Source organism: Choristoneura fumiferana, chromosome 18 (assembly GCF_025370935.1).
Source record: "Choristoneura fumiferana chromosome 18, NRCan_CFum_1, whole genome shotgun sequence".
Classification (NCBI taxonomy): Eukaryota; Metazoa; Arthropoda; class Insecta; order Lepidoptera; family Tortricidae; genus Choristoneura; species Choristoneura fumiferana.
Genome location: NC_133489.1, coordinates 9038909 through 9065626, shown reverse-complemented (window position 1 = coordinate 9065626; position 26718 = coordinate 9038909). Strand labels below are relative to the sequence as shown.

Here is a 26718-nt window from a genome sequence, read left to right as displayed (position 1 = left end):
ATCAGAATGGGTTTTCATTTAAATAACCTAATCCTCGTGTACTAGTGTTGCGGGCAGTAATCAGCCGGGTAACGTGGCCCGGGATTTAGTTTCAATCACGCCAGTGCCCGCGCGTTGTCATTAATGCATACTAAACAGTACACGTAGCGAACTTTGTTTATAAAAGCGAGGCTAGTACTCTGGCCTTGAGTCTTGATCAAACTTCAAGTAGTTAGTAATTCATTTGGAAAGGAGTGAGAGCAGTTAGTGATCGCAATGAAGTTTGTTTTTGTTTAAATTCAGAAGATGGATTAATTTGTTGGGTTAAAATGTTTTGTGCTTTTGTCCAATAGTAAATTGAATTGAATGCTTGTGTTATCATGTACTGCTTAAAATTTTCGAATCACAAACAGAAGTTTCGACAGATTCTATTTTCGGTACGGGCCTTCCTATACCGCGTTTCCAAGACGCGCGTCGACGGCGCGTTGTGCGTTTCATACTGGTAGATAGAAGTGGTGCGCAAACGCTGTAAAGGCAAAATATTGGGAGCCAAAAACTTATACTAGACCATTTACTTTACGGAATTAATGTTTCGAAATTCCTCAAAATATTATAACATGAACCATTTCGTTCCCATACCTTTATTTCAGTTCTGACCTATCACAGGTCCTTATTCAACCTCATTCGTATCACAACAAAGCACCTACCACAAACTGTTTATTCAGTTTGCTTTGTAAACACAAGAGGCTATATAAAGCGTTGATAAGTGAGTGAATGAGTGACGGGCAATTAGCAAACGGAGGCTGGTCGGAACAAAAGGCCCTCTTAGTTTCACTTAATTAAAAAGGAAATAAGCCGAGGCGGAGAAAAATAGCTGAAAATTAAACAAAAGTCAAGACTGCAGCGAGGAAAATTGTGGAGCCGAGAGCTGTTGCATACCGTTGAAAACTGTTTCTTATACTACAATTCCACGAATGCAGTGAAGCATATCAGTTGAGTTAGCTGGTCGTTTATTAAAGTTACACAAAAAATTGCGTGCAGATTTTTTTTTTTTTTATTAGACTGGATGGCAAACGAGCAAGTCGGTCTCCTGATGGTAAGAGATCACTAACGCCCATAAACATCTGCAACACCAGGAGTATTGCAGATGGGTTGTCAACCTAGAGGCCTAAAATGTGATACCTCAAGTGCCAGTAATTTCACCGGCTCTCTTACTCTCCACGCCGAAACACAACAGTGCAAGCACTGCTGCTTCACGGCAGGATTGACGAGCAAGATGGTGGTAGCAATCCGGGTGGACCTTGCACAAGGTCCTACCACCTGCAATTTTCTTTTATTTTTGGTATTTATAATCTCGACAACTGAACTACTTACTTACCCAATTTCTCTGTATACATTTTAATAGTCACAAAAAGGAAGTCGTGAAAATAACCCTTACATATTTCATTAATAATTATTGACCACTTTATTATATAGGTTCAATATATCTTACCAAACTTCTTTTTTTCTGGTATCCACAATCAGTCGAAAGACTTAAATCGGATTGGATGCGGGGGTTCATGACTTGCGCGTGAATAAGGCCATTGCCGTATCCTCCTTTTATCAAAATTTACATATTTATCGCTGTAATACACTACGGTCGATTATAAAAAAGTTTTTCAAATTATATAAACAATCTGGATTTTACTCTTTTGCATTCCAAATAAAGTCTTCTATGAAACTGTAAAAAAAAACCGGCAAATATTATGCATTGAAATTTAATTTCCACATACTCGCTTCGGCAACTTCTGACCAACTTTGGCTTTAATTTTCCGGGCTCTATGCTCGCTACAATGAGTCGTGGCCTGCAGCCATCATTAAGGTACGTTGCAGGCTTTCATAGCTGGTACCAGTTGAAAAACTGAGTAATAGGCTCTGTTATACGTTAACGCTGAGAGCAATCTACTTATTTCTTTTGCAAATATCTGGGTCATTATAATTTGGAAAGCAACGAGGGCTGCCGCGTTACCTGTGTGCGGCGAGGTGTACTGTTACGTTGGACCAATCAGAGGCCATCAATCATAGCCGATAAATGGGGGGTTAATTTGACAAAATTATTATTATAAGTAGTTCTATTATTTCTATCACTATAAATTTAACGACGAAAAATAATAAAACTAGTAGTCAAATTAGTTTCAAGTCACTGAAAATGTTATGACAAAAATGATTAAATGTAATTCGTAAAGTTAACCAGAGCCAACATATATTTAAACTAGCTTTTACCCGCGACATCGTCTGCCAAGAATTCGTTTATCGCTTTACTGAGGGAACTAAGGGATAAAAACTATCCTATGTCCTTTGCAGAATCTCAGACTACCTGCGTACCAAATTTCATTTAATTCAGTACAGCTATTCAAGGGTGAAAAGGTAAAAGACAGACAGACAGAGTTACTTTATTGCAGTTAAGTTATGAGTAAGGATTCTGAAGCTAAAATAGGTCAAAGTATTAATAACTAAGTTAGGGTCGTATTCCGCTATAGAAATAGTTTTACAAGCGACATCTGTAGTTTTATAGGCGAACACAAAGTTGTATAGAAGTTTTTAAAGCTGGAATCACGTGCTAACTTTACAGAGATCGTATAAAGTTAGCTGGGAATCTTTCAGACGAAGCAACTTTGTATCAATTACCAACCTCAAGTTATTGCGAAGTATGCGAAGATGGGAGTGACGTACCCAATTATTAATTATATTTTTACTAGGTTTTTCCCGCGCCTACGTCTATCAAGAATTTTTCTGTCGCTTTTGACTTTCCGGCACAAAACTATCTTTAGTTCTTTCTAAAGTCTCCAACTATTTTCATACTCAATTTCATTTAAATCGATTTAGCGGTATAAGCGCAAAGATGTAACAGATGGACATACAGACGGATAGACAGAATGATACTTTTGCATTTAAAATTAATAAAAAATGGGAACAACATTGCTCAATAAGCAACATAAATAAAAAAGGTACTACAAAAGAATATAATAATATGTTTGTCACGTATAATGTATGGCAAATTTCATAAGCGCAGGTCAACAACAATTTCCACGCATAAAAGGTAGCAAGCTGCTCATCAATTATTCTATTATAGACAAAACGTACCTACTCACGCAAGTGAGATTGAAAGGCTTGAAACATTTAATGCCTCGATCGCCCCTCAGTCACCCTAGCAATTAAAACGCAGCCGAAGGGTTGCACCGGTTTCGACATTGCAAACACGTCCATTGTTTTAATCTCCACCCCTTACAGAAATTCTGAGCGCTCTGATATTGAGATTCTCTACTTTAAATTGACCTCTAACTATTCAACTCAGACTTACGATCAGAGCTCGGATAATACTGGTTCATTCATGAAATCAGCATTCCTACACTTGACCGAAATATTAATTTCGTGAACTCACCGTGCGCTTATAACTGTATAAAATAATTAAGCTACAGGTTTCATTAAGCCCTCTGAGTAATATCGGATAATTAACCTATTAACATGATATAGCACTCATTGAAAATTACTTTTTGCTTTACTAAATTGGTGCCAACGCCAGGAAATATTAATTAGGAGCGTGCTAACTTCTATTTTTTTAAATTAGTTGTTTATTGGTAGCAAAATAAAGGAACGTTGAAAAAGATTTTTAGGGCTTCGTAAGCATAACAACAACATAATTTAATGAATACTCTCAAGTCTTTAAAATTTTGCACAGTTTTAATCGTGAATCCCTTCTAGGTATTAATTAAGTTTTTTTTTAAATATGAACTAAAAAAAAGAATTTCTTTGCTCACCCGCGACCTTACGATATCGGAGCAACACGACCGTACACCATGCTACCAGATGTTTAACATGGTATGTATACGGTTGTGTTGCTCTGAAGATAAGCTCTGGTTGAGTTTGAAATGCGTTAGTGTACTTAGTGTGGTGGTGGTGATAGATGGGTTCGTGTGATTTGTGTGTGTTCTTACAGTGTGGAGGTGGAGGAGCTGCATGAACACGTATATTTTGCAGAAACTTAGCTATCATAAGGTCGCGGGTCAGCAAGAAATTCTTTTAGTTATTGATATGGACCTCCGCAAAGTAACGCCTGATTCAATAAAAAAAATATTAGAGAGGGAGGAAAACGAGCATGCGGCTCATCTGATGAGAATTGTGATCACCACCGGCCATGAGACATGTCGCTGACATGACAACTCGCGGAGAGTACCTATCCTTTTTAAAATAATTTGGGACTTTAACATTTCGACAGCAAAGCCTAAATTATTACCTATTTCATTTTTAAGGTCTAAAAATATATGCTACACTTGTACTTTATTGAAACACTTATTAAAAATCTGTTGGCAAGAAACATTCAACGCGTATTTTGAACATGCGCTAAAAAATCAAACGGTCCCAAAAAAAATCACATAACTACAAATTGATCAAATTAAATCTCAAAAATGCTTCATTCAATCTTAAATAGTTGCTCTAATTTTCACGTCTTCTAGGGAAACATTTAGATTTAGTATTAGAGAGACATTAATTTCAAAATTAACATTCGTACCTACTTGGCGCCACCTGCTGAGTGATCTCATTAAGTCGCGAACTTCAAATTGTCGTCGATTAAAATCACTAATGCGTTTATATCGAACCCAGTCACGTGGTAAAGCGTATAATTGCTACGTTGTATAATAGTTTAAGGACCGTTATACGAATTTGAATTGTTATTTAACTGTGAATATTACCGTTACGACGCTTTTAATTGTGATGTGTGTTGGTTTGTACCTACCTATATTAAGCGTAGACTAGACGTTTGTCAATATAACACAAACAACGTTTGTATACGTTTCTGCTTGTACATGAAGTTTAATAAGGACAAAATACATGTAACGAGTAAAGCTTAAAAATATTAAATGCTCAAAAAAACAATCACAAAAATAGCTTCCGTAGTAAAAAAAACCTACGTAGTTCCACGGCTTAGCTTAGAGACTGTTAGTACTACTGTTAGTGTAATATTGAAAAAAAAATTACTAGGTCATACCGTAAAGCGGAGTGATTTTTTTCTCGTTATATTTGTCGTAATATTAGTACAGAACCCTACGCTGCGTGTTGCCCGCCACGCATTTGGCCAGTTTTTAAAACAGTTTTAACTAATAAATAGGTAGAATAGGTACCATAGGTACTAGGTAAGAACGTTTATTTAATGTTTATGGAGTATTCCATTAGATGTCTAGTGATTAGGTGTCAAATGTCCACGTCACACCCGTGCCGGTTATCGTTGGGAGCTATATATAGCTGAAAAAATATGCAAGTTGAAGTGGCAATGGACGGGCCCACATCGCTCGAAGAACAGATAACCGTTGGGGGAGAAAAGTCCTCGAGTGGCGACCACGGACCGGAAGACGAAGCGTTGGCAGGCCTCCCACCAGGTGGACTGATGACATCGTGAGAGTTGCGGGAAACTGGTGGACGCAAGTGGCGAGTTGTCGTTCACTGTGGCGTTCTAAGGCGGCTGATGATGATGATGATGAGATGTCTAGTAGTAGACTCTCGATGCCTGTGGCTAAATACAGTATTTACCTACAGTAAAATAATTGCAGCTACAACTTTATGACTAAAATTCAAGTTAGTCGATCTTTTGCAACTCGTCACCACATCCACCACAGGAAATCCTTGATTAACTTGTCACCAAAGTGAAAAAACTATGTAAATGTAGTTACTACGAGTATTTAAAGAGTGAAATGTAAAGTGCAACCCCGGCACGCTAATGGCCGGGCTCATTACATGGATCTCTGAAAAAACAATTAACAAAGCAAGTGGCTTCCGGGTCGGTTGGAGAGACGAACGTTGCTAGCGAATATAAATTAGATAAGGAGAGTAAACTGGTTGTTATTGACAAAAAATTCTAGGCATCAAGCACTAGGGAATCTATGTACCTATTAAAAGTATAGATAATTGCGAATATAAATTAGATAAGGAAACTGAAGAGTAAACTCAAATTTTTAAAGCAGTTTTAAATAACTTAATCCCCGTTATTGACGCTTTTTTCGTAATAAGTTGAGCAAGATCTCAAGTCTTGAATTCAGTTTATTAATAGAGAATAATAAAATGCAGATATTTTACTAGTCTCTATTTTAAAAACAGTCACATTTGTGATAAACTACAATTAGGGTGTACCCTCGGCTTTTGATCACAAATTAAGCACAGAACAAGATACCATGCATCATTGTATTCCCTCATAAGCAGGCCGTGAAGTTAAACGTCTTTTATTGCCCATGTTATTGTGAACTATCCTAACACTAAAGACTCTTTAACACCCCTAATACAATCCTTGTTCTCAGCACCATTCACTGTCTCTCCATTTCTCTCTCTTTTACCCGTTCTTGTTTATAAACGATGAAAGAGAAGGGTTGCAAGAAATTCCCCGTTTGCTCTGGTCTTTAAGGATAGTGCTAATGAGCTTCGTCATTACAAGGGTGTACGTAAACCCGAGGGCGTTTCGCTATCTATGGGAGCAGCCGTTTGCCGCTTTCTTGAGCTAGTTTTACTTAGGTTTTTATGTATTTGTTATTACTCTGTATTAATCTTGGTACAAATAAAAAAACGCTAGCAAATATAAAAATAAAAACGTCCGAAAAAACAACGCCGCTAAAAAAGACAAATAAAAAGTAAAAAATAATTATGCACTACCTAGCTGTTGCCCGCGACTTCATCTGCGAAGAATTCGTTTATCCCTATCCCGCGGGGACTTTGCTGATTTCCCGCAAAATAAGCCTAAGTTAATTTAGTATAAGTACCTAGTAATATTTTTTTATCTAAGCGTCGTCGGTGTCGGGGGACGCTAAAGTTAACAGGAAACTAAAGTACATATGTTGTATTTTTTAAAGTATTAACCTTAGCGGTCCCCCGACACTGACGACGCTTATATAAAAAAAATATTACTAGGTACTTATACTAAATTAACTTAGGGTAATTTTGCGGGAAATCAGCAAAGTCCCCGCGGGATAGGGATAAACGAATTCTTCGCAGATGAAGTCGCGGGCAACAGCTAGGTAGTGCATACTTAATTATTTTTTACTTTTTAATTGTCTTTTTTAGCGGCGTTTTTTTCGGGCGTTTTTATTTTTATTTTTGCTGGCGTTTTTTTATGTCAGGGGTTTTTTAAATTTTTTATTTAAGTTTTTTATTTCATGTTTTTTAAACTTTAAAGTGTACTAGTGTGTTGGATATCCTGGCTGCAGCATCAGCTCATCTTGTTTCCACCATTGCATTGTATGTAGAATCAAATACTGATCAAAAGGAATCAAACACGACATATCTGCTATTATTTTTTATAGAGTGTACTAGTGTGCTGGATATCCTGGCTGCAGCATCAGCTCATCCTGTTGCCACCATTGCATTATATGTAGAATCAAATACTGATCGAAACGAATCTAAACACGATATATCTGCTATGGTTTTATCAAGAGTTTACCTACTAGTGTTCTGGATATCCTGGCTGTAGCATCAGGTCGAGAATTCCATAATCTTGCATAAATTCAAATTTTAGGTCCCAAATATGTTTGGAAGTAAAGTAAATATCCTTTATGCGTCTAAGATTCCTACCGCAGCGAACAAAAGAGCTGATGATCTTGAAACGGCTCAACCGATTTTGATAAAACATGTCTAAGAACCATCGCTAGAAAACCTGCTTTAAAATAAAAAAAACCGCATTCAAATTGGTCCACCCGTTTAAGCGCTACGGTGCCACAGACAGACACACATAGCGGTCAAACTTATAACACCCCTCTTTTTGCGTCGGGGGTTAAAAAAAAGGCATCTACCGTAAAGACTTGAATGAGGCACAGGTGAGCAAGAAAAGCGTAGGTATGTCTTTGGAAGTCCGTGTTCGGATGCGTTCTGTCGATGATGGAATTAAAAAAAATTGAAACACTAGTAAAAAAAATATATATTAGCATTGAAAGCTTAAAAACAAACGATTTCGATTGCGTTGCTAATTTATGGGAGTACCTATCTGCTTGTTTTGACAAGCTCATAAAAAGTACGTCAGTAGAATGGAAGAATCATCACATCAAGGGATAGGCCCTTGTCATCATTGATGTCAGGGTATACATGGCAAAACCTCGAAACCGACAACCCACTAGAAATCGAGTTGTCGTAGGGCGTTTTTTTCTAGCGAGTAACTATCAATAGCTGTGCGATTAGAACCACTCCAATTATGCATAAATCTTTGTATAAATTTCTAACTCAGCTTATTAGGTACGTACGAAATACGAACGGTACAAAACGAACTTCTGGCAATGCTCATTAACAAAATATTTCGCTAAATCAGGGTTGTGTTACCTAAATAATGTATTGAAGTACAAACATTGCGAAGCGTATTTGAACAACGCTAACGATACTAAAACAACGCAAAATAATTTCGTGCTTACCCGTGGTATCGTTAATTAAGCTTCATTATTATATTAATAATTATAAGCCCGAGTACATGAGCAAAGTAACTATTAATGCTCGTTCTAAGAACTCCAAAGTTTTGATGAGCCCCCTCAGTGACTTCAGCTGACGTATCTGTTCTACCATTCTATACTAACATGGGTCTATATTAATTCGTATCAAGTAATGCTCCCAAGTTAAATTGGTGTAACGTTATTTAACACCCACGTAACATTCATTCGCGTAACGAATACCTAAGCATAATGCATATTAAATTTTAATTATGATTATGAGGATTCATTATTATGCTAAATTAGAGTAACGTTTTTTAGGGTTCCGTTTTTTCCTTTTGAGGTACGATCACTTTTGTCTGTCTGTCTGTCAGTCTGTCAAGACCCTTTTTCTCGGGAACGCGTGGAGATATCAAGCTGAAATTTGTATCAAAGACTGAGGTCTGCTGTCCCTTGGAGCTGTAAAAAAATCAAACCTCTAAGCAAAGGCAATCAAAAGATGAAGATTAAGATAAGACAGCCGTTTATACTGAAAATTTCCGCAAATTTTCGAAACTCGCAAGGGAATCAAAACCTACAGGGTACTTACCGTGAACTCAGAAACTTGAAATTTGGTATGAAGGTAGCTATTATAACACAACCAACTAGAAATCGAACCTGATTTTTTTGTCTGTAACTATCAATGACCAATATAATTTGACCCCATACTGCGTACATTTTGCTCAAGAGTAAGGCTCTGCATCTGCATACACTGGATGTATTAAATGTATGTAGAAATATCTTCAAGACACGATTCTCGTTTATTTACATACCTATAAATGTGTACGGAACTCTCGGTGGGCGAGTCCGACTCGCACGTGCCCGGTTTTTTTTTATTATTGGGTATGCCAGTTATTATGGAAAAACTGTTATGCGAAATAAAGAACACCCCTACTAACATCTTGTTGTTGTTTCTTTAAAAAAATATGGCTCTGTCCATTGGAGGACAATTTTGCCAATGTCTAGTAGTTTTTGCCGTTGTACGGTAAAAAAATTCTAGAAAACCTACTAACATCTTAACTAGGTATAGTGTACGTTTAAACAAGCATTGTTCATATGCCAAAAATGATATACACTGTCAAAAATGACAGTATTTTTTGAAACGTCAAAGTTTGATATTCCTTTACGATTTTGAGGGCAAAAATCGCAAAACTACGTCTCATCTTTATCCATCTAAGCCCTTCTGGGATCTTCAAGTAACAACAAGTAGTAACAAGTAGTATTGTGATTTTCAACCGACTTTAAAAAAGGAGGAGGTACTCAATTCGTCTGTATGTTTTTTTTTGTATGTTTGTTACGCCAATTGTGGGCCCAATTTTAAAATTATTTTTTTGTTCTAACGGAGATACTTCCGAGGTGGTCCCATTGACACCAAGTCAGGATCTGATGATGGAATCTTAGAGAAATCGAGGGCAACCCTCGAACTGTTAAAGCACACATACAACGTTTTTGGAATTTTTAACACCAAGTCAAATATTTACAATCAGTAAGTAAGTACTTATCATTTGGTTAACTGGACCTGATAAAGAAGACCGTAGGTACCGATACTCTGTTATAAAATAATATAACTATGCCGTGTTTGAGCTTAATGGAATCGTTGTGAGATGCGGGTTGACTAAAAATCACTAAAAAAAAAATGAAAACTTTTTTTACAAATTTTTTTACCCATTTCCAAAACCTTGAAATATTTTTCTACTAGTTTGACCTCGGTGCCTCAGCACGAGTCAGCAGCAGTGATTGAAACCCAATATAGTATAGTAGGTAGTAGTGTAGCAGTGTAGTAGTGAGGTAGATGACTATACAGTTCCACTCCTGCTGTCTCGTGCTGAGGCACCGACTTCAAACTAGTAGAATTTTTTTTTTTGGTATCTTCGAGTAAATCAGCGGTTACGTGCTAATGCTAAACGTTTACAGATATGCAGGCAGACAGAATTACTTCCGTATTTATAATATTAGTACGGATAAATATAACTTTTTTAATTTAAGACAAAATTGTAGAATGAAACTCAATCATATTTCTCTTTGAAAAAAGGCAGTTTATTCATTATGATTGGTTATTTGGAGTCTTTTTGTATTTTTATTTCAACTCCAAATTTGTTACTTTTACGGGTATCCCCCGGGATACCCGTGTTTTTTATCGGGTAGCAACCTGAGATATGTATGCATAGGAAAAATTCGTGTCTAAATTCCTGTCCAGCGGTGGTGTAGGGGTTATAGCACGCAGCACGGATTGCTGAGGACCTGGGTTCGATTCCCAGCGCTGGTCTCTTTTTCTGGTTTTTCTGTGCATCCATGTCTAAGTTTGTATTTTCGATATGGTTTCACGTACCGTAAAAGTATTTGGAGTTGAGTTAGCTTAGTAGCGACATGTCTTTGGTTCCGAATGTGACGTTCTCGCGCGAAACATAGATGTCGCTAGTTAAGTAGCCAACCTGAGATGATGCATTTCGTGTCTAAATTCCTGTCCAGCGTCACGCATTGCTGATATTCCAGCGCTAGTCTAAGTTTGTATTTTCGATATGCAGTTTATTCGTTAGCACAATTGGTCCTTGAATGGTTGGCCGAGCGGTTTCCCTGTGATCGTCAGCATCTATAGCTTCAGCTTGTTGAATTGTATCTGGTAACGAAATTTCAGTTGTATCTGGCACGAGTAACGTCACAATAGCTGCTACAAGCGATGTCACGCCGTATAACACAATTGGCAGACCAGGCCAATATGCCACCTGAAAAATAAAGGTGTAATGATCCGTATGTCGTGGTTATTGAATGCCTGTTTTACACCTGTGAAAATACTCGTGCTAATTGCGATATGCTTTATGGCTTTGCAATTTAATGGAACTTGCACGTAGTCGCAAGTCTGAATTGGGCTATAAGTGAATCAAAAACTACTTGTAAAGACACATTCAAAACTCAATCAAATTAATTAATCTATATAAACCAATCCAATGTAGATCAATGAATTAGACGTGGGAGTTTAGGACATTTTGAAAGGTATTTGCAGGGATTTTCGCAGGTTCCTAAATGGTCATAAATGCACTGTGTCCATTTAACATATCGGACCAAACAAAACAAATAATATGCATAGCGAAGGTGATGGGACGCAAAACAGAGTTCCGGACATATTTATGACCTAAAATGAAACTAAAAACTTGTGACCTAAATATTTTATGAAGTTATAAACGTTTATCTGGTCGTCACGTGTGGTCGCGTCGAGGTAAATAAAATTTATGTTTTACGTGACAGAGACTTATCTGTTCAAACTAGTTTCATTTAACACATGATCCCATGTCTAGTTGAACCACGCTCGCGGCCTTCGGTGGCTACGTCAATGCAACAAATATTATATGTGTATGCAACTTCTCCACCTCCACACTGTAGGAACACACCCAAAATAACCCAACTATCACCACCACCATACTACACTGACGCCTTTCAAACTCAACCAAAGTTCATCCTCAGAGCAACACAACCATTCACCACGCAAAGTAACGCCTGATTCATTTAATAATAAAATAATGTAGTCAAAACAGTTGAAATAAGTTGTAAACGTCTTTTTAACCAGATTGAATTATTGACTGTTAAAAACAATAAAATGAAAAGAAAGATTTCGACATGGTTTATATACTTACCAGTAGAGGCATTTGTGTAGCTACCATACCCCCAATCCGACCGATAGACGAACAGAGTGCCTGCATCGAGTTTCTGGTGTACGTTGGAAACAGCTCAGAAGTGAAAACGTAAGTAATGGTGTAGCCCATGCCCGTTATCAGCCGGCTGGTCATGTATACCGTTATGACCAGCCAAAGCATGCCTGGAAGAATGTTCGCTTATAAATAACTTTTTCTCAAAAATGTCCGTAAAAGTTGACATTATTCTTTGCATATCAGAAGGTGAAGTGCATAGTTCATGGTCAGCGAAAAATTAAAAAGTTAAAAAGATTGCAGGCGCGCTATGTGGACAATAATAAATTAGCGCGCCTGCAATCAGTCATAATTTTTTTTAAAAGTTAATAAGGCCATGGAAATGTTGGCACAAGTCTTATACAGCCAAGTCTAATGGCCGGTATCAGATATTTTGTTGGAACTCCGGACTTTTTTTTATTGGGTCTGAAAGAGCTTGTGGTGTTTTCGGTGGAAAAACACACCTACATTTTATTTTAAAGGAAAAAAAGCCGGGAAAGCATAAGAAAAACATTCTAACAAAATTAAATGTTATATATTTTGAGAAAAAGTTTATTCTTTTTCAGAATTACTCACCATTGTTGAGAAAAGTTTTATATTAGTCTCGGCTGGAATAGCAATTGTTGGCTTCGTATTAGTTAAAAGGACTCGGAAGCTCGTCCGTTTAATACTCATACTCAGCCAGCAATTGCCTTCTTCCGGGCCACGACAATAATCTACTATTATGCACCAATAAGCAACATTAATTACAATCATCTTTCTGCATACACACTTATCGACACTAACTACATACTTATATAATGTACAACTTGTTCAAGTAACAAATAATAAGAAAATAAAAACTAAAATTGTCACTAAAAAATATCATAAGAATAAAAAATATCCTTTTGTAATAAACTCCCTCGGGGCTTACACTATATCAACAACAAAATTTCATCTACATTGGTTCAAAGGTTTTTTTTTATTCGACTGGTTCGCAAACAAGCAAGTGGGTCTCCTGATGGTAAGAGATCACCACCGCCCATAAACATCTGCAATACCCCTGTTATTGCAGATGCGTTGACAACCTAGAGGCCTAAGATGGGATACCTCAAGTTCCAGTAATTTCACCGGCTGTCTTACTCTCCACGCCGAAACACAACAGTGCTGCTTCACGGCAGGATTACCTTGCACGATTAATGCACGATTGACCTTCAAAACACCTCCGCCGCAAATTTTCACCTGCCTAAATAGTTTCCTGGAGGCATGCATCGTTTATGTTTAATTGTCAATTATGTATGTCGTGAATTTAAATAATTCATTGATTCTGATTTTACTTTGAGGAAGTCCATATCTATGAACTAAAACCAATTCAACCGCTACTTTGCGACCACAGCCCATGACGGCATAATATAACTTAGAGGTGTAACTATTTTCAAAAACATTCAGTATAATAAGTCTCACTCATTTTTCTTAATCATGGTTTCAATGTGCATGGAATCATAGCTATCAGTATCTCTAGCTAAGACTATGATTTACTAAGTGAAAAAGAAAACACTAAAATCAATACAAAGCAACCAAGACTAGCAGCGGAATATTAGTAAGGTTAAGGTAATCTGTATCTTATTTTGTATCACTTCGTATTTATATTTTATTTTCTTCAAACATTTACTTACTTTTTGGAATGAATGGATGACCGACACATATGAGTCCGCAAGCCACGAAAGAAATTAATAGAGGTCCTCTTCTATTAAAAATATTCATAACATACGCTGCCAATATACTTGAGGGCAGTCTCATAAGAAATGCTAATGCAAAATTCAAGTTCTTGTTTCCTCCCATAAGCACCGAATTAACTGTCAATCCATGGCCCACAAAAACGCCAACAATCCACCAAACAACGCAAACGAAAAACCTACGTAAAAGAAGTCTTGATTTGAAAGTTTCTCTTATAACAGTCTTGAAATCTGCGCTCATGTCACCTTCACACGACAGCATTGACAAGTTATCTTCTATTTCAATTTTATTTAACTTGGCAGCTTTTTTTATATTCTTAACTACTATGTCTGTCTTTCCTTTAGTCAGGAGCCATCTGGGGCTTTCGTCAAGTAAGTAAATTAAGAATAAGAAGACTAATCCGGGCGCGTAGATCACTCTTAAACAAGTTCGCCAATAAGGGAGTAACCATTTTATCAAGGGAAATAACGTCCCGCCTATTACTATACCCATGCTGACAATTGACATGTACGTGGCTCGGTAGTCCGTCGCAACCATTTCTAGACCTGAAAACAGTTTCATTTGTTTTATCTTTGCAGACGTCTATAGTTAAATAAGTACTTAAATAAAAAAATCCTCCTTGTGTCGTATTCCTCAGTATTAAGGATCGTGACCACCCCCTTCTGCATTACTTTCTCTCGTACGAACTTTTTCCATCTATTTATGTCTCTGGCGGTAAATAAAAAATATGAAATATTATATTTAAAAAATCATGGTATCCTAGTGGTTTGAGCTGTGAATCTTATGCTCAGCAGTAGAACGTATAATATTACAGACTGGAGATGATAAATAAATAAATATCACGGGACAATTCACACCAATTGACCGAGAGACCCAAAGTAAGCTAACTTAAGCATACTTAAATACATATTAAACACCTGAGACCCGAGAACAAACATTCGTATTTTTCATACAAATATCTGCCCCGACACGGGAATCGAACCCGGGACCTCAAGCTTCGTAGTCAGGTTCTCTAACCACTAGGCCATCTGTTCGTCTAAATGATGAATGATGAATGTCTAATGATGCTGACGAATGACGACGATACTTAGCTCAGATACATCTCTCAGATATAACTACTCTTTTAAAATTACCAAGCACAAACACTGGTGAGAAAGGATCACCGATGAATGCTTCTAAGAACTCGAACGCGACGTATATCCAGTAATAGCCAGCGAAACTCTTTGCGAATCCACATAGCGCACCTGCTGTCCCGGTCACAATAGTCATAGTCTTTCTTCCTAACCTGGTACAAATCACATTGATCGCATGAAATTGATATCATTAAGTATCTTCAAAATATCATAGACAATACACTGTTCAAACTCTAGCGCTTCTCACTTATAATTATTATAACATCCGGGACACTAACGCGACAATTACTACTTATTACGAAAAAACACAACCCTTCTTTTGGACTTCAGCACAGTCGAGTAAAAACAAAATCAAATGCGGGTAGTTCGACATACTCACGCCCTACACGAACTCGTTATATGTACAACACTTACTCTTCTAGCGTCGTGGTTGCTGCAATATGATCGAATTATCAAGGTAATATTAAATTTAATCGTAGCGCTTAAGTTACGGATTTTTAATAACTATAAATAAGGCATCTTTAGCAAAGCATTTTTTTATTACAAACGAAAACACATAAGAAAGAAAAGATACATTACCTATCAGACAGTGATCCAACAAAAATGATCCCGATCATATATCCAAAAACACTCACGGTCCCAACTAAAGTCCGTTTCCAATCTTGACATGCTAACTGAAACTGAATAATATCCTAAATTGAGACTTACTTATATGAGATGAATCAGCAGTCGTGAGCAGAACTAACCCTACACCCTCAGTAATTGGTAATTGATCATTATCATTCACAATTATATTTAAGTAAAACACCCACATTTTTAATTGCAAGGTCCCCATTGAACTTAGTAAATGATTTAATACCATTTTGTTCTAAACATTTAAAAAATAACGTTAATCTTACGAATAAATAATAAGTCAGGAATTGTAAACGCGTTAGAAAAATGGCATTGCGTGTCCTAGTAGGCGGGGTTTAAAACCGTGTTCTGCGCGTTATTTGTCGTGTATTTGACATTGCATCACGCGCACAAACTAATCCTGCTTTGTTTCTGAATTTTAACCAATGGACAAGAACGGTCTATTTACAACCTCGAAAATGATTCGTATTTGAATCATAAGTTGTTTTGGCTTAAACTATGGACACTTTCTGTGTGATTTTTTTTCTGAATTACACTTCCTGACTTATTATTTATTCGTAGCGTTAATCTCACTGATACTGGTACGATATAGTAGCCTCAACTAACTGAATCCGGTAGAGTAAGTCCTACTCATGTCTCCCGAATCACAATACAATACAACAATAAAATAACTCTTTATTGCACACCAACACATAGCAAACAGTACAGAAAACACAGGTATACACAGAGACTTTCTGAGGTAAGCAATAGGCGGCCTTATCGCTTCAGAGCGATCTCTTCCAGGCAACAATAGAATGGATGGAGAAGTAAGGAATAAGTTTAAATGCTCTTCTAAAAGATCGGGATAACAAATGTCAGCATAATCGAAGATAGGGTGCAGTAAAGTCTGTGCTAGCGCAACGCAAAAGCAAATGAAAGGAAATTCTGAAGGCGTCTTAGGGATCCCATCACAGCAAATACCTTCCACACACAAAATCACACACATACGGTGACCATGACAGAGTGCGGTCTATGATAACACCTAGATTTTTACCTGATCGGCAAACGTTATCAGAACTCCGTCGAAAAATACAGATCACAAAGATGCAAAGTTAACCCTTGGGATAAGTTTTGAGCTGCCAATAATAATGATTTGGGTCTTCGTCGGATTAACCTTTAAGCCAAAGCGTTGGCTCCATTTTAGAAATATTTGTCAAATCCATGTTAATGGGCTCGATAACCAATGGAGGCTAAGCATGCCTTGGAAATAAATCTGTAGGTCATCAGCATAAAGGTTATACGAAAAATGAAGATTATGAGAAATAGAATCGATAAAAATAGAGAACAGTAACGGAGAAAACACTCCGCCTTGAGGTAGACCAGCAACCGTGTTGCACCAGGAAGATCCTAAGAATTCTCCACCTTTATTCTTTGCCGACGACCTACTAATAACCTAACTACGAAACCATTCAATAACCGCAGGAGATATGTTAAGAGAACCTAAAATAGCAAGCATAATGTCAAAGTCAACAGTATTGAACGCATTGCTGGAATCTAATAGGGTTAAAACCGTAAGTTTTCTGTTATCCATGCCCAATCGGATGTCGTCAGTGATCATCGCAAGCGCAGTTGCCGTGCTATGACTGGGACGGAAACCAGATTGGAAAGGATTGAGGAGGTCGTTTCTAGTTAGGTATGACGTCAATTGCTGGTGCACAAGATGCTCCGAAACCTTGGAAAGAAAGGGAAGAATGGAAATTGGCCGTTAGTCAGAAAAGGATGCTGGACTGGATTTTTCACTCCCTTTAATCACCTTTTATACCTTGTTAAAGCTACCAATATTTTTAGCTTCATCTTACTTCTGCCACAAAACTGTTAGGGTTTTCATAGACCCAGTGAGTGCACGGCACAGGGTCCTTACATCTTGCTGCTGTTGTGTTCCGGTAATTCTGGTCATTGCAAGAGAAAAATATCTCACTAGTATTGTTGAAGGTAACACATCTGAGAACAAAAGGAGATCGTTATTTTATTATCACTTCTCATGCTCTTAAAATGTTACTTTAGTCTCTGCATATCGGGACTAAAGCTCCTCATTAATCTCTGGAGATTAAAGTACTTTAAAAAAAAAAAAAACGTTGGAAACCCCTTAGCAGCCAATCACAGTGTTTGCGGATGTAGGATTATCGCCATTTTCAGTGATTGCATTGAAATTGCGTGGAAATAACCTCAAAATACCAACTGTGCAAAAATATTTAAGAAATACAATTTAATTTCGTGAAACAATTAATATGAATCTTTTCAATTATATTAAAAACTAGCTGTTGCGGCGGCCTGCCCCCGTTGTAATTTTTCTAAAATTTGTTCCTTAAAAACCTTCTGACAATAACGAACACAACCAAAAAGTAATTAATGAAATCGGTCTAGCCGTTTCCGAGTTTTGTGCTTATCAACACATTTTACGATTCATTTTTATTTATATAGATAGCTAAATTAATTTTAGTATGCATAGTACAATGAATTGGTTTTAAAATAGTTTTAATTTTGAAATTGTTGGCTAAACATTGCATATTTAGCCAACAGCATTTTGAAGTGTCACTTTACAAAAAAAAAGAAGAAAAAAACCGCATAGCAAATTTTTTTGGTATTTGATTTTTGATCAGATGTCTATCAGTCGTATTGAGCACTACGAAAATCGAAGTTCGTATATTCCTTTCGCTCTCGTATAATAATAGTAGGCGAGCCCAAGAGCCGATTTTGCGTTTTACTCAAGCGCTTCAGAAAACCATATAGGGAGAATCCTTGCACCCTGTAATGTACCCCCGCCATATATGAATCCTACTAATATTATAAATGTGAAAGTTTGTGAGTGAGTGAGTGAGTATGTTTGTTAATTCTTCACGCTGAAACGGCTGCACGGATTTGGATGAAATTTAGCGAAAAGTTAGTTTATAACCTGGATTAAAACATAAAATACTTTTTATCCCGATATTCCCACGATATAGGGATAAAATCTCGAAATAACAACCGCTGGACTTAGACTCATGAAATTTGGTATATAGGTAGTTAGCCGTCTGGAATAATACATAGGCGACTTTTTGACCCGATATTCCCTCGGGATACCTAGGGATAAAATCTTGAAATAACAACCGCTGGGCTTAGAGCCATGGAATTTAGTATGTAGTTAGCTGGACCTCTGGAATAACACATAGGTAACTTTTCATCACGATATTCCCACGGGATAGGGATAAAATCTTGAAATAACAACCGCTGGGCTTAGAGTCATGAAATTTAGTTTGTAGGTAGTTGGACGTCTGGAATAAAAAATAGACTATTTTTTACCCCGATATTCCCACGGGATAGGTATAAAATCATGAAATAATAACCGCTGAGCTTAGAGTCATGAAATTTGGTATGTAAGTAGCTGGATGTCTACAAAAACACATACTTAGACGACTTTTTGACCTTCTAAGCTTCAGAGTGCCAGAATTGTAATATATGCATTTTTCTTTGTGAAAATTCAGTGTCTAGAATGTATTTCAACCATTATAGAAAACATATTGTATAGATTTTTAACGTATACTTTATGAAAATATGCATTTTGTGCCATATGACTAAGAACCATAATGCATTGTTACCATTATATATTTTGACCACTATTAATTTTATGCGTTTAGAACTTATGTCAAATAACTTTATATACTTTAATGCATTATATTTTATAAGTTTCGGTATTTCATCTGTATGTATTTCAACCGATATGTATTTTAAATTTATACATTATAATACGTACCCTTGATAAAGCTCTCGCCAAATCCACACCGTACCTATAATCACTATGTTTACCTATTGTTTTTTACTCTAAAAAATCATACTAAGTATTTACACTATTTACAAGGTTTATAATACAATGAACTAAAATAATTTCCTGCTCACCCGCGACCTTACGATAGCTAAGCTTATGCAAAATGCGTGTTCATGCAGTTCCTCTACCTCCACACTGTAAGAACACACACAAATCACACAAACCCATCTATCACCACCACCACACTACACTGACGCGTTTCGAACTCAAACAGAGCTCATCTTCAGAGTGACACAACCGTACACCATGCTACCAGTTGTTAGACTAACGAACCACAACCACCGTTTTAACTTGTCACTGTAACTCCCAAGTACCCACATACGTTTTATGAAACAAAACAAAACTACCCACAAATTATTAATATATTTTTTTTTAACCGTCCTTCAAAACTACCTTGATTTTATTTATTTACTGTCCAGGCATGTTTTACCAACTACCATTGCTGAAATTAGATCCAAGCCGTAGCAAGGAGATGAAACTAAATTACCTGCTCATTAATAATAGACCCCATACTGTTGTATCTAATTATCTGCATGCATTCTAAACATCGAGACGAAACCCTTGCCACAATAATGTAACACTTCATACGAATCCGAGTCCGATAAAGAATGATTTAGTTCCAACAAATGTTTGGCAAAATTCGACTTATCAGGATGCTCATTCCTATATGCCGAATCATGCTCTATAAATCTAGCATTAAAACTGCGTCCTGTCTGACCAACATATACTTTACTGCAGTCATTACAAGTGAGCTTGTATACACCCGATCTAGTTCCTTTATCTACCTTCTCTTTGTGGTTACAAAGTTTAGAGTACAAAGAGTTGTTAGTCTTAAAGGCTACCTTAACATTGTTTGATTTTAAAATACCACAAATTCTATCAGACAAACGACCAACGTATGAAATGCTACACCTATATTTGTTAGAAGACTGCGATGGTAACACGGCGTAAAGCATGCTATTCACTATCCGTGCCTGCTTCTTCGTGTGCTGTGGGTGTATACAAGCTCACTTATAATGACTGCAGTAAAGTATATGTTGGTCAGACAGGACGCAGTTTTAATGCTAGATTTAAAGAGCATGTTTCGGCATATAGGAATGAGCATCCTGATAAGTCGAATTTTGCCAAACATTTGTTGGAACTAAATCATTCTTTATCGGACTCCGATTCGTATGAAGTGTTACATTATTGTGGCAAGGGGTTTCGTCTCGATGTTTTAGAATGCATGGAGATAATTAGATACAACAGTATGGGGTCTATTATTAATGAGCAGGTAAATTTAGTTTCATCTCCCTTGCTACGGCTTGGATCTAATTTCAGCAATGGTAGTTGGTAAAAATGCCTTGACAGTAAATAAATAAAAATCAAGGTAGTTTTGAAGGACGGTTAAAAAAAAAATTATTAATATGTGGGTAGTTTTGTTTTGTTTCATAAAACGTATGTGGGTACTTGGGGAGTTACAGTGACAAGTTAAAACGGTGGTTGTGGTTCGTTAGTCTAACAACTGGTAGCATGGTGTACGGTTGTGTCACTCTGAAGATGAGCTCTGTTTGAGTTCGAAACGCGTCAGTGTAGTGTGGTGGTGGTGATAGATGGGTTTGTGTGATTTGTGTGTGTTCTTACAGTGTGGAGGTGGAGGAACTGCATGAACACGCATATTTTGCATAAGCTTAGCTATCGTAAGGTCGCGGGTGAGCAAGGTAATTATTTTAGTTCATTGATATGGACCTCCGCAAAGTAACGCCTGATTCAATAATTGTTTATAATACAGTTTAAAATTTATTCACACTAGTCAAGATTCTTATTATTTAATTACACATTACACAATCAGCGCGGTTCATTCGCGGGAAATTAAGCCGGCAAGAGTCTAAAGCGCTATTCAGCCTCCGACAGGGCGACAGCCAAAGAGGATGAGAATTTAAAATTTTCTTTATTCAAAATACTTGCACCTAGTGCCTACATTTTGGTGATATGATTTTATTAACTTGTTATGTTATGTAACAAGTTATGTTTGTTCGGGTGGAATTAATATTTCAACTTAAATTTGAAGTGGATATCTTCAACCGATTGAGCTGAAATTTTGCATGCAGTATAAATCCGATTACGATGCAATGTTATTATGACGTAGAGCTGATCTGATGATGAAGTTAGATGTTGGCCATAGGAACTCTGTAATAAAACGACACGACCGCATCGATTTTGGTCTCATTTGATTCGTCTTGACGACTACCTACTTTGGTAACGAGGGGAAAAAGTACCGCCAGCAAAAAAGCTTGTAAGTATTAGATTTTTTTACAAAAAAATATTACTGAACTATTTGTTTTAAAACATTGTACGGAGCTGCGGAACCCTTCATGCGCAAGTCGCTCGCACTCGCTTTTGACCGTGTTTTTTTAAATATTTTTGCACAGTTATCGTTTTAAGGCTATTTCCACTCCCTAAAAATCCTGCTTTCACAAACACCGTGATTGGCTGTTTAGGGGTTACCAACGTAAATAAAAAAAAAATACTTTAATCCCTAGAGATTAATGAGAAGCTTTAGTCCCGATATGCAGAGACTAAAGTAACATTTTAAGAGTATGAGAAGTGAAAAAATATGTTTCTACCGTTTGTAGCATCAGCATGAGTCAGCAATGCAATGTGAATATCATATTCGCTGCGGAGTGGTGGGTATCATTACCTAACCCTGGTTGCTCGACTGTCCATAGATACGCGAAAAACGTCAATAACTTCTTAAATTCGTCCGTAATAAAAAAAACACTTTTTAATTTTATTAAAAATCCTCACCTGTAATTGATTTCTTCAGCAATAAGCACGTAATTACAGAACCACATGGTTTCGAATGTTAACCCCATAGCGAGCCATACAGCAGTGACAGCGTGGTATCGACCACGTATATCAAACTTGGCTAACACATCATCTAGATAGACCTTGTCTAATAAATTTTGCTGCATAATGTATCAGTCAAAACCATTGAATGTTCCGCGCAAGTATGCATCACCTTCAAACTGCTTCTATGCACTAAGCTAAAACTTATTGTGTAAATTGCTATAAGTAGACAAGTGTTTTAAAATTAATGTTTAAGCAGGTGTTAGGTTTAAAACAGCCAGGCTGTGTGTGTGTGTGTGTGTGTGTGTGTGTGTGTGTGTGTGTGTGTGTGCGTGTGTGTGTGTGTTTTTTTTAAATCTCTTTTTACTGTGTCTTTTACCGTCTGTGTCATTTTCTTATTAAAATAGCAAAGCGCAACTGCAGAGTATTTACTAGTGTAGAGTTAGAAATCAAGTAGAGTTACTGACTTAACCAAAAATTACGAATATTTTTTGGAAAATTAAAGTATTCAAAAATAATTGCTATAAACTAATTTAAATTGAAAAAGACTGTTGGGATATGTGAGATTTTCGTTATATGTATAATTAACATCTTGGATGTTTAATGACGCAGGGAAGTAGCCAAAACAAAGATTTGATTTGAAAGATTTGCCAAGTCACGCAGGATGTTAAAATGGCAAATTCTTTTTATTGTTTGTCTAGAATAAATCAATCATTTGATCAAATCCCTGAATCTGTTTAGTGAATGAGGAAATCAACCAAAAAGGCTTTTTTTTATTTCACCAGATTAGATCAGTTATTATGATAAAATCCCTGAAACACATCAGTGAATTGAAACTACCTTCATACCAAATTTCATTTAAATCAATTCAGTTTTTAACCGCTTAAGCATGAAGTGGTAACAGATAGACAGACATACTTTTGCATTCACTCGTATAATATTAGTAAGGCTTGGATAAGAATTAATAAGGATGACTACATTGTAGTCCCACGGTCACACGTAGGTACACGGTCTACACCCTGTAATTAATGTATTTTTGTATTTAATATTTGTAATTAATTTTTGTATCTCACTAATACCTTGTTTGTTACTTCATCACGTCGAAACGACTGAACCGATTTAGATGAAATTCGGTATACAGATAGTTTCAGTCTCAAAGAAGGATAGGATAGTTTTTATTCCGGAAAATTGCATACCTAGTTCCCGCGGGACAGCGATAACCGAATTATACGGGTTACAGCTATTTTTAAACATATAAGTTGCTAATTACTGTCAATGGCTTTGTCTGTGGAGGGATTGTAGCTATCCTGTGGCAACTATGCTAATTTTTAGTGTAAAAACTATTCTATGTCCTTCGATGGAGCTTAAGCTGCCTGTAAACAAAATTTCATTTAAATCAGTTTACATAGGTACCAACTTTGGCATTTATACTATAAAATATAGTAAATAATGGATTAAGGATAAATAGCAAGAAAGTTAACGGACTATAAATAACCATGAAAATATTACACTCGTGTAATATGAGTAAGGATAAGAATTAATAAGGAATACTTGTAGCCATTGTAGCTATGGCCCAAGCCCTCTTGTTCTGAGAGGAGGCCTGTGCCCAGCAGTGGGACGTATATAGGCTGGGATGATGACTACATTGTAGTCCCACGGTCACACGTAGGTAGGTTCACGGTCTACATCCTGTAATTAATATTTCATACAAAGTGTATTAAAATTGATACAGAATACTTCAACATTTGGGTAGAGCAGTTTGACTTAACACCGAATACATTTTTCAGGTTTTTTTTTTAAATTGTGATTGTAAAAGGTTTCCATACATTGGACGACGATTATTGTGTATTGCTCCTAAGACGTGACTACATTTTGATTAAAATATTCAGATTCCTTTGCAAATGGTTTCAGTCAAGTTAAACGAACTATTTGATACAATAAAGAGTATACACAAACAAACACACAAACAATATTCCAGATTAATTTTAGAGCACCTTGTATACCTATAATATGGTAGGTTTCTTAGACACACGGTAAGAGCGTCAACAATAAAATGTCTATAAATAATCGTTATGCGAAGTACAGTCAAGGGCAAAGATGTCGACACGGCCAAAGTTGCAAAACTATGTATACACGGCCTTAATGTTAAGTGCATAAAGTCGTGTATACATATTTTTGTACCTTTGGCCGTTTCGATATCTTTGGCCTTGACTGTAGGTACTATAATTAAACAGTTTTTCTATAGCACAGCCCTCCTTTATTTTTTAACGAGGTCTATATAATAGTAGATTGCGGCACCAAGCAGAAAGTTATTTATTATCGCACCGAGTGCCGATTTGGAGCCCGAGCGTGAGCGAGGGCTTTAAAAAGCACGAGGGCAATATAAATTACTTAATGCGAGGTGCATAATCTGCTTTTCTTTCACTATTACAGGAATAGTAGACGAAAAAAAAACTCATGCTAAACAATTAATAGGAAAGAAATGTCACTAGCACTCGATGATTCCATTTTTGTAAGTTTACATTCGCACTCTCAGAAAATGTCCACGGAAAATTGGCAAAGTTCCCGCCAATCTGTTTTTTTTTTAATTTCTTACTTTTTTTGGCAGAATTAGTATTATAGCAGATGTTTTTACCCGCAATCTGTCAAATTTCGGATGGGCGCCAGGTTGGCCAACCAAACACAAAAAGTTTTTTTTTTTAAATATACGGCTAGGTACTTACTATTTTTGGTAGGATTAGGTTCATTTATTGCATCATGTTAGTACATTTGTACATTTTTTTTTATTTTTTTTTGTACGCGATCTGTCAAATTTCATAAGAACGTCAGGTTGACCAACCTAACACTAGATTTTTTTACACTATGCAGGCTAATTTTATAGCAAAAATACTCGTGTTACCTCTTTGGCCGTGCAATAAAAAAAATCTAAAACAATGCAATAAAGGATTTTTCAATTTGTTCTGCTCTAAAGCAGTAAAGTTCCGCTTTGTGCTGGGTATTTAGTGCGGTTATGATGAAATTAAAGCATAGTTGGAAGAAAATATTATTTCATTGCACTTGGCGGCCTGATCACGTGACTATTGGGTCCTTTCAAAATGATTTTCTCTTAGGACTAAGACAAATAAAAAAAAAAACTATCTGAACCATTGACATCTATGTATAGAGTGCATGTTTCTTACATAATGACGGCGCACAAAAACAATTCACTACGCGGTTTTGTGAACAGTTCATTATAGTCTGTTGACGTTGGTGACAGTGGTTGTGTCAAAGCAATATGGATGCTTGATGCGCCGCGCGTTTTGTTCCAAACAGCCAGTCTAGTGCCCTAAGGTACATAGATGTCGATGATCTGAACTCATAATTTTGACGCGTGAGAAATTGGTCTATAATTATTTCGCTATTGTTCCTGTAATGATAATTGTCGTAGAAGCTTGAGTAATCGATCAACAATTATTTCGCCATTGTTTTATGTACCAGCAGCAAAAGTTAGTTAAAACAAGTGCGAGTTGGGCCAGGCGCAGCGTACCAAGATTGGGAAAATATTCAATTTTGATTAACTACTACTAGTTAACTTATAAAGCCTTTATAGTTTTCTCCTTAAATTAGTTATAAATGTATCTACTATATTTACGATTTTTTTTTCAGCTTTTCCAGCCAACAATCCATCCACCCATCCCAGCCTATATACGTCCCACTGCTGGGCACAGGCCTCCTCTCAGAACAAGAGGGCTTGGGCCATAGTTCCCACGCGGGAAAATAAAAATAAAAATTAGCACTTTAGAGTTAAATATTTTAATGGATAGGTACCAAAATCAACAAAACACTCCTGCAAATCTATAATGATTTTAAAGGTTTATCCAAAGATATCCCGCACTTTGGATTTAAGCAAGAGAAAAAAAACCCCACCTTATATAAAACAAACATTTTTAAAAATTGTATTTTACAGCTTTTTCAACAATGAATTATCTCTGAGTTAAGCTGCGGACAGTCGAACGGACGGAGGGATGGACAGGTAGACGTACATAAAAATGAAAATTGACAATTCAAAAAATAAGATTGTTTTTTGTTTTTATTTTTTATTTTTTATTTTTTATTTCAATTCCAAATTTTTGTTACTTTTACGGTCATCCCGTAAAACCCATATCAGTGTCGCTGCTTAAGTGACTAAATAAGAAACAAAAATCTATATTTCAGTTTATCTTTTCGATAATTCAAAAATTCCTAGACTTGTTTTCTACTTTTACCGTATAACACAATGTTATTACAAAGAGTTTGAAAGAGAGAAAAAAGAAAGAAAGAAAATAATTAATACCAAATAATAATAACAAATGTCATCGTTTTTAAATTTAAAAACATTGATTTCAGTTTTGCACAGCTATGCGTTTTTATTCAAGCTGCTCATTTAGAATAATTCCCAGAGGGTTGGAAATGAGATTAAC

The 26718-nt window shown here is 36.5% G+C and overlaps 1 protein-coding gene across 1 annotated transcript; it reads right to left on the bottom strand.

Annotated features, from left to right (window-relative positions):
* Window positions 1-10942: 10942 nt before the first annotated feature.
* Window positions 10943-25103, bottom strand: LOC141438469 (solute carrier family 22 member 2-like). Its single transcript, XM_074102352.1, has 10 exons — window positions 25003-25103; window positions 23831-23968; window positions 22238-22476; window positions 17448-17589; window positions 15556-15656; window positions 15356-15409; window positions 14977-15128; window positions 13783-14388; window positions 12077-12258; window positions 10943-11170 (listed from the first exon to the last, which is right to left on the bottom strand). The coding sequence occupies exons 3-10, from the start codon at window positions 22402-22404 to the stop codon at window positions 10943-10945; spliced, it is 1632 nt and encodes a 543-aa protein (XP_073958453.1). The 5' UTR covers window positions 22405-22476; window positions 23831-23968; window positions 25003-25103.
* Window positions 25104-26718: the final 1615 nt, after the last annotated feature.